General features: G+C 41.5%; 1 protein-coding gene across 3 annotated transcripts in view; it reads right to left on the bottom strand.

The window, feature by feature from the left end:
* The window catches only part of LOC133481431 (cyclin-dependent kinase-like 5), a 30,037-nt gene extending 23,492 nt beyond the window's left edge, over positions 1 to 6,545 (bottom strand). For 2 of the 3 annotated variants that reach the window (XM_061780789.1, XM_061780784.1), the window contains exons 1-2: positions 6,393 to 6,545; positions 4,213 to 4,369 (exon numbers count right to left, since the gene is read on the bottom strand). In XM_061780789.1, coding sequence (XP_061636773.1) covers positions 4,213 to 4,249 — 37 coding nt within the window. In that variant the 5' untranslated portion in view covers positions 4,250 to 4,369; positions 6,393 to 6,545. Of the gene's footprint in view, positions 1 to 4,212; positions 4,370 to 5,401; positions 5,461 to 6,392 lie in introns of all 3 variants that reach the window. The other variant, XM_061780785.1, reaches the window with a different exon arrangement.
* Between the last annotated feature and the right edge of the window lie 2,474 nt (positions 6,546 to 9,019).

Here is a 9,019-nt window from a genome sequence, read left to right on the forward strand (position 1 = left end):
TGATTGACATCATCAAGCTACTTGCTCTGACCATGAGTAGCTTTAAGGTACAGCCTCTCTTCTATTTTTCATACTTTTTCATTGTTTTCAGCCTTAACGGAGTGTGTCACTCAAACCAACGTAACCCTGTTACTCAAATTTTTAGAAAAAAAAAAAGACTAAAATCAAACATTCATTTTATTATATAGAGATATTTGTTGTTGACCAGTTAGCATAGCAGTGAACACAGCTAGCATGTACTCGAGCAAAAATTGGAATATTAGCATTGATTTACAACTTTGTCACTGTAATTAGAGTAATACTAAAACTAAATTAGCATTAAAATTGCAAAGAATTTTTACGACAATATTTTTTAAATGTATGTTTTGAGGTACCCGACTATGTGTATTGTATTGTTGATGGTTGAGCCAGACGTTGTTTTATTACCCGTTTTTCTTGAAATTTTTTTTTTAGACATAAATGGTTTGTTTTTCAGAAACGTTGGTGCCCAAATCGTCCTCCAGTTCTGGAAAAACTGTTAAGTGGAAGACGTGCATGTAATATTTTGACCACGGTATGAAGGTTGCACATTATGATGCCAGCCCATTCCCCGTGTTGTTAAAATCCATACTTCTCTCAAAGGCGATTACACTGTGCAGGTGTACCTAATGTTTGGGCCAGCGAGGGTACGTGAAAATGTTCTCCCGCTGCTGCCGCTGGTGTTGTTGTCATGCCAACACAGTCTGGCAAAAAAAAGAGACAGCTTTCTCATACAACTGCAAGCGTCTCCTCGACGATGACGCGGCAAAAGCACATTGTGCTCACACGTTTGGTCCGTGAGAGAACGAGAGAGTGGAAGATTTACGGTTGTCTTATTTGAACTCATGCAACATGTAAGGGATTTATGGTCGTTTGGTCATCTTATTTTAACCTGCGCAACGTTAGGGGGATTTATGCTAGTCTTACTTAACCCCTGTGCAATTTTGGGGGGATTGACAAAAGTATCATTTTAACCTGTGCAACTTTTAGGGGATTTAAGGTAGTCATATTTTTACCTGCACAACTTTTGAGAGATTTATGGTGGTGTAATTTTAACCTGTGCAACTTTTGGGGGATTTCTAAAAGTCTTATTTTAACCGGTGCAACTTTGGGGTGTTTTCTGAAAGTCTCATTTTAACATGTGCAACGTTTGGGGGATTTACAGTCATTTTATTTTAACCCGTGCAACTTTGGGGGGATTTCAGTTGTCTTATTTTAACCTTAGGGCATTTGCGGTCGTCCTATTTGAACCTGAACGACATTTTGGGGAATTTATGGTTTTCTTATTTTATACTGCGCAACTTTTAGTGGATTCGCAGTTGTCTTACTTGAAACTGTGCAATATTTGCAGGACTTATGGTAGTCCTATTTTAACTTGCGCAACTTCTGAGGGATTTATGGAAGTCTTATCTTAATCTGCACATCTTTTGGGGGATTTAGGCCAGTCTCATTGTAACCAGTGCAACTTTAGGGGGATTTACAGTAGTCTCTGTGTATTTTTCCAGTCTGTTACTATAAAGGTCTTAAAGGCCTATTTAATGCTGCCTGCAAGCATCCCGCACTACTAAAGGGGCAGGTGGCTAAGGAAGTAGGACACGAGCATTGGCAAGCTCCTGCTCTTGCGACGTCATCGACCCTGGCAGGCCTTCGCTCGACCCCTTGGGGGTCAGGGGCGCCTTCAGGATGGATTGTCGGAGCGGGCGGGCAAATGACGAGCTGCTCGCCACTTCTTCGCCGGCTCATCTCTCGCTCGACGTCTTCAAATTGAGGATTGGCACCTTTTATGTTGCAGTGATGCGACAAAATGATACCAAGGTGGACTAAATCCAAAGCCCTGTTTCAGCACGGCTGAGGATTTTTATAAAAGTGCAACAGGGGAGAGGTCGATGTGGGGGCGACTAATCAACAACATTGATTAATGCGATCAAGTAGTACCTTGGGTCACAGCTTGTGTATTCGTGCGAAGAGACTGTTTGGAAAATGCATGTAAGGCACAGAGCCTGAACAAACTACTATAAAAAGGATATTTCTACAGGTAAAAAAACTAAAACAAATGTTAGTGATTTCTTGTCTTACAAATGTTATAGATGCCATGTCTTGCAGTGCAAGGGATTAATTAGGCTCGTCTGATTTTTAACCGCGCAACTTTTGGAAAATTTAAAGCTCTCTCATTTCATTCCGCACAACTTTTGGGAAATTTCCAGTCGTCTTGTTTTAAAGCACATGACTTACGGGACTTATTTTAACCCACGTAATTTTGGGGGGATTTGAAGACGTCGTAACCCACGCACCTTTAGTTTTTTGGGGGGGGGGGTCCAGTTGTCTTCTTTTAACCCACGCAACTTTGGGGAAATTTGCCGTAGTCTTATTTTAAGCATGACTTGTGGTGGATATACGTTACTCTTATTTTAAACTGCCCCTCTGTTGGGGAATTTACAGTCGTCTGATATTAACCCCCTTCAACTTTTGGGGGATTTACGGTAGTCTTATTTTAATGTGAGTGACTAATGGAGAATTACAGTCATCTTATTTTAACCCACCCAATTTTGTGGGGATTTACCTTAGTCTTATTTCAACCTGCGCAACTTTTGGGGGATTTGCGGTAATCTTTTTAACCTAAATATTTATCCGACAATGATTAATTTTCTTTTAAGGGGCCTCAGCATTCCGCCCAAAAACAATTTTATGCATGTATTTTAGGGCTCTTGAAAAAAAGTCACTACTCGGTCCGCCTGAAAGAAACAAAATTAACCCCTGAAACCATTTCACCATTCGACACGAAATTGGGTGGACGTGTCAATCATAACAGGACGCGGGTGGAAATCCTCAAGAACACATGCCCGACATTCAACATGAATTCGGATATCTCGGTTGGAAGCAGCCATTTTGGGCGAATTCCAGAACTGCCATTAGGGAATTCGCTCAAATGAGCTCCAATCGGAAGCAACCTCGACAGATGGACCGTGGGGTAAAAATTTGATGGTAATTTTGAGGCACGGCCATGAAGAAAAAAAAAAAAAAAAAAAGATGTGCTGAATGGCGAATTGAATGTGATTATCCTCCTTCACGGGGGCTCCCAGAAGCTGCTCAATTACATAAGCGGTGAACAGTGTGCACGGCGCGTCCGCGTGAGCCATCGACAAACGATTGACTGACCTTAAGTCCACGGAGGAAAAATCTATGACCGCGCTGGACACATTGTTGCTGGCCTGTGCGCCTATAGACCTGCACCCCTGCTTTAGAATCTGAATAATAGCGACAACATTTAGGGGAATACATCAGGATTTACAACACTGAAAAGTTGGCTCTTAACCCATTCAACTGTTTTCAAAGCCGAGTTTGCCATATTGCCCGCCAGTCGAAAGCATTGGGAATGAACTTTCAAGACCCACAGAATATTGTGTTCTGCGGAAATATATTGTATGCCCTCAAATTTGGGCGGAGCATACAGACGGCCAAGATGACTTTTTCAAGAAGCCGTTGTCACAAATAACATAAAAACATCCAGTCACATATGACAAAAACAAAAAACAAAACATACAAAAAACTTCATTTCAAGCTTTTGCTATTCTTTAGTAATCCTCAGTAGAGCATGGGTTGGTTTCGCCTAAAACACCAGTTTCTGACCAAAAAAAGAGAGAAAACGAGTACTTGTAAAAACAACCATATCAAACAGAACAGCGACTTTGATACAAATATTTTTTGCTTTTCTGACACGCCAAACTATAAAACAACAAAAACAAGACTGAGAAAGGCTCGCATGGCTCAGTGGCTTTTTTTTTTTAGATGCTGTTCACTTCATAAAACCGCATCATCTTTTCTCACCATCGCAACACAAACGTACTACTACTACTACCTACCGGGACACAGACTCTTTTTATACCAAACATATACCAACTCAGTTTGAGTGTGAGGTGCCGAAACTTATCCGACTTCCAACGCGTTAGAATTTCTCCCCCTCGAAATCCACGCGACAAGCCGAGATTCACCTCCTAATCTTTATCTTCACCTCTAAAGCTGTGCTGGTTCAAATCCACAGCCGAGCAATGCCGCCATCTTCGGGCAAAGCTGAATTTCGCAGACCATCTGGGCGAGAGCCTCTTCCACGCCCACCCGTCGAAAAACTTACTTGACAAATATATTCGTCAATAAACGCTTGGATTCCAGTTGATGAAGAGAAACAAAGGGACTCACCTTCACCCACAATCCCAAGGACCTCAAATTTATTCATGACATCGCCGACGTCACGGGTCTTCACGGAGTCAAAGGCTCACGGCGCTCGGACAGAGGGGGGGCGTGGCCAGCAGCTGGCTCCCGTCGAGTGCCGCGCCCCTCGCCGCATGGCCGTCACCTGAAACGCAAGCACAGGCGTGTAGAACCTTCTTTCAAGGGGGCGTTAAAAAAAGAGCAATTAAGTTAAGTTGCAGCCGTTTACTGAACGAGACAAACGCGCAAACGCACAGATAACAAAATGAAAACACTCGCAAAGGAGATGCTGTTGGCCACAACGCACGCCCAGACGCTCACACGGCGACTAACCGGCCAACCCGACTCCAGCTCCTGATGTCACTCAGTGGGCCACGCCCCTCAAACGCACACTTCCAACACACAAATACGGTAAACTCATACATATTCGCCGTTTGGCATTCTCAAAATCGCTCCAAGCCATATGCAATCTAAAAATATTGCTTTGGCGCCAACTGGTGGAATTTTGATGCTCGGGAACTATGCTGAAGTGAGGGGAGGAGCTTCATTTAGTCAACGCATAAACTCGTCCAATAGAAAAAAGTACTTTACTTTGCAGGATCTCTTTAGAAAAAAAAGAGGATGCCGTGTCTCAGGGTGAAAGAGCACGGCAATATCCTGCCTTTGCTGGGTTCTGCGACAAACAAACATCTCTGTGTAAGAAGCTCGCGACTAAAGTGATCAAAGTATCTCCTCGAGCGCTCAAATTGAATCAGGCAAGTCTCCACATGCCACCTTTTACTCCAATTCCTCTTCTCACGCTCGTCGGCGTGCCAAAATAAACCTGCGGGCCCCCACGAGGCCCAAAACACCCCAGCGTGGACCACCGCCTTTGTGTAGCGACGATTAGTCGATCCGCCGATCGCTCGCGTCTCCGGGGCCCGAAAACAGCAACGGCGCGGCTGAGGATGATTCCGCGGCTCCTCGGCGCTCTCGCTATCAACGCGGTGACTCATGCGTGGTGAGGATAACGAACGCCGGTCTGTGCGTGCAGCTGAAAATATGCACTACTTTTAACCTTTACCTCCCCCCCCCCCCCCCCCCCCCCCCCCCACAATTCCTGAGGTGAAATTGGCTCATAACATAAAAAACCTCATTAACACTTGTTTACTATATCTACACATTTGACTCTACGTGCCTCGGTAGGTGCTGCTTCTTCAGCGAGCAACATGAGCTCGACACTGCGAACGACAGCGTCTACAAATGGAGATAATGACATAAAAAGAATGTTATTACCACTTGTTTTTCTCCTCATGGGCATCTATTTAAGCGGTGGGCTGCTGCTTGAGGAAATCCAGTATTATGACGAGCATAATACGGGAAATGAAACTAACGTTAGTGCTAAAAAACATGAATATAAGTAAAGACACCGGCTTTGTCAAATTTGACACGCGTCGACGAAAACGGATTTGAGATTTATCCGTGTGCGTTAAATCAAGGAAAATGGTGGTACTGGTGGGAATCTTGAAACTGTACGTCACAAATGTGTATTTTTATTGGAAGCTAAAACTTGTACTTTGCATCACCTGCCACAAGAGTTGAAAAAAAATGTCTTCAATTTATTTTGGGAGCGATCCACTCAGAGCAAAGCTAATTTACATGTCCAATATTAATGAAAAATCCACTTGTCTCATCTGCCAGGTGCTTTGGGCCAACTAGAATATCTTGAAAAAAGGGCATCCTGGGCATTTCCAACCCAAATTATCGTGCAGAGACAATAAAAGGACATCAAAGATTATATATTAAAAAAATAATAATGATTAAAAAAAATGGTGTGACATAGGACCTTTAGAAAAAAAAAGAGCCCGCGAACCTACGTTTAGATAAGAAAGTGTGAGTGCGTGTGCGCATGCGTGGGATGCAACTCCCACCTGAAAACACCCAACTAGTCCAACATAACAGCAACAACGAATGTGACAAATGTCGTCGCGTGAACCGGATCACTAGCACGGAGTCCGATGTGATTTATAAGCTAAGTGAAGCTAAATACGAGGCTAGTTGTGTGGGTTGTTGTTGTTTTTGTTCTCGCGCTACGTAAACATCACAACCAGCTGCGCTTTTAACACTCCCCGCCGCCTCCTCCTCCTGCGCGTTCGCGGCATTCCAAAAAGACAAATAAAAGTACTCACTCGGTCAATATGTGCGAGGTAAATGCTCCAAGTGGGCCCGTCCATCCACGCGCTGACGGTGGAGCGGCGTCCCTGGCAAGCGGGCAGCTTCCAGTCCACCGACCGACTGAGTGGATGGCTAAAGTGCGCCTGACACAAGCTGCTAGCTACCCGTCGCCCGGGCAACGCCTTTGAGCGGCGGCAAGGCGCGGCCAATCGCAGCGCTCGATGCTGTCGCTTGGGTCACGCCCCCTTAGAAACGGACCAATCGAAGATCGGTCTCGTCGCTGCGGCGCTAGCGGTGCTTTTTTGTGTGTGTGTGTGTGTGTGGTTTTTTTGCGCGAGGTCTGATATTGTTGTTCGAATTTCTCAATTACATAATTCACAAGATCACACGCAGCACACGGGACGTTTCAAAGAACAAATTATCTATCGATCTATCGATCGAGGTATCTATCTATCTATCTGAACGGCCCATGATCCAAAGAATACCACATCACGTCCATCCATAGAGCCAGGACCACCTTTTCAAGTCTAGTCGTACCCGAGAAAAGGCAACTCAGCGGCGGGTGTGGCTCACAAAAGGGTTCCTCCGGTGTCAAACGTCTTCAAAGACACAGGAGTGTTGTTGTTGTTGTTGTTTTTTTTTTAATTATTATTTTAGTCTTATTGTACAGTGGTGAACATTTTTCTACAGTTGTATGTATAAAACAATCATGCCGGTACACTTAAACATGGGTTTACGGAAAAAGAACACAAAATACTGCCCTCTAGTGGAGAGAAAGAAAGACATGCCTGCATAACTTTTCCAGAGTGCGAATAAAGAAGAATATCGTTGTAATTTTATCAGGGGAAAGTCGTCATTTTATAAACAATAAAGTTCAAATATGACAATAAAGTCAATTTCCTGAGAATAAAGCCGCTGGTCTAGAGTAAAATAAGACAACAAAGTCATTTTATGGGACTAAAGTGATGATGGACACTAGAGTTCTATATTGTAGCTCCATGCAAATGTGGCGTCATTGAAAAAGCGAATAAACGGGATTTCCAAAAGGTTGTAGTTCAAGAACATCGAGTCCAAAAGCGTTATATTTTGATTCAAATTAAATTGTCATATTTTAAGATAAAGTCCTAATGTAACGTGGTGGAAACATTTATAATTTTACCATCATAAAGTTGGACTATTACAAGAAAAGGTTATATTTTTATGGACATAAATGTGTCATATTACAAGAAGAAGTCGGAATTTGAAACAGTCGTCGTTTGATGAGAATAAAGTGGAAGTGTGAGCATAAAGTTTTAATATCACAAGAAAACAAATGTAATTGGACTCAAATTCAGTTGTAATATTATGAAGATCAAGTCAGAATGCTATGTAGCGAAAACATTTGTCATTTTACCATAATAAAGCCATAATTTACAAGAACAGAGTGGTTATTACAAAAACGTCTACTTTTTTTTTTTAGGAAAATCAATGTGTAATTTGACAAAACTGAAGTCATAATATTAAGTGGAAAACGGTGGTAATTTTATGGTAATAAAGTCATAATTAATGAAAATAGTAAGTAGGCTATCGGGAAAAAATATATATACTTTCATTAATTTTGTATGAAAATAAATTCATAATTTACAAGAAAAAAGTGGCGATTACACAATACTAATAATTTACGAGAATAAAGTTGTAATATTAGAAGAAAAAGTTGTCATTCAAGAAAATTACATTCAAATATTATCAGAAAAAGTTTTAATTCGACCATAATAAAGCTGTAATATTTCAAGAAGAAACTCTTCTTTTTTTTAAATTCCCAAAATAGATTCGTAACTTTACCAAATCAAATATTATTCAAAGAAAAAAATTGTAATTTTACAATAATACTATTAGAATCACCGCCGATAAAGTCGTAAAACTACAAGAACAATTCGTCAACTAACTAAATCAAAAGCAGAAGCAGACTATTGATAAACGATCAATAGACGTGAATACCAGTATTATTATTATTTTTTTAATCCGTAACATGAACAACAAAGATCCCGCAAGTTGAAGATGGGCTACCTGTGCACCTTTCTGGAAACGCAAATGCAAGGGGCAAGCATTGAAAAATGTAGTATGATCGTTGATTTGAGTCAGATTACACACTCATTCGTTCAGTGGGGAATTCCAAATCAAATGTTGTTCGATAGAAAATGCAAAGTAAATTTTTAAATCACTTCTCAAAAAAACAAACAAAAAAAAAAAACCACTTGGCGTTACCATGCAGCTTTGTGTGTTATTTCTTTTTTCTTACAATGGAATAGTGTTTTGTTGGGTTTATATGAGTTCACAGTTATTTTCAAATGTGCTCTAGAATTTTTTTTTATTAGATTGGATGAATGAATATACTACTTAATTAGCGTAATAGTTTCGTTTTTTTTAAAATCCGTTACGAACCGGAGAAGGAGCGACAAAGATCCTACAAAGTGAAGATGGGCTCTCTGTGTAACTTTCCGGAAACGTAAACGCACAACTTCACAGACACGTTCGGAAGCTGATTGGCTAACAATAACAAAATTAGATTATGATTGGCTCGTCGCTCGAGTATATCGAAGGTTTCATTGGCCGCAGTCTACCCCTCATCCAATCAAATCGCGCTGGCTGGTTTGCAAGCGTA

Source organism: Phyllopteryx taeniolatus, chromosome 7 (assembly GCF_024500385.1).
Source record: "Phyllopteryx taeniolatus isolate TA_2022b chromosome 7, UOR_Ptae_1.2, whole genome shotgun sequence".
Lineage (NCBI taxonomy): Eukaryota > Metazoa > Chordata > Actinopteri > Syngnathiformes > Syngnathidae > Phyllopteryx > Phyllopteryx taeniolatus.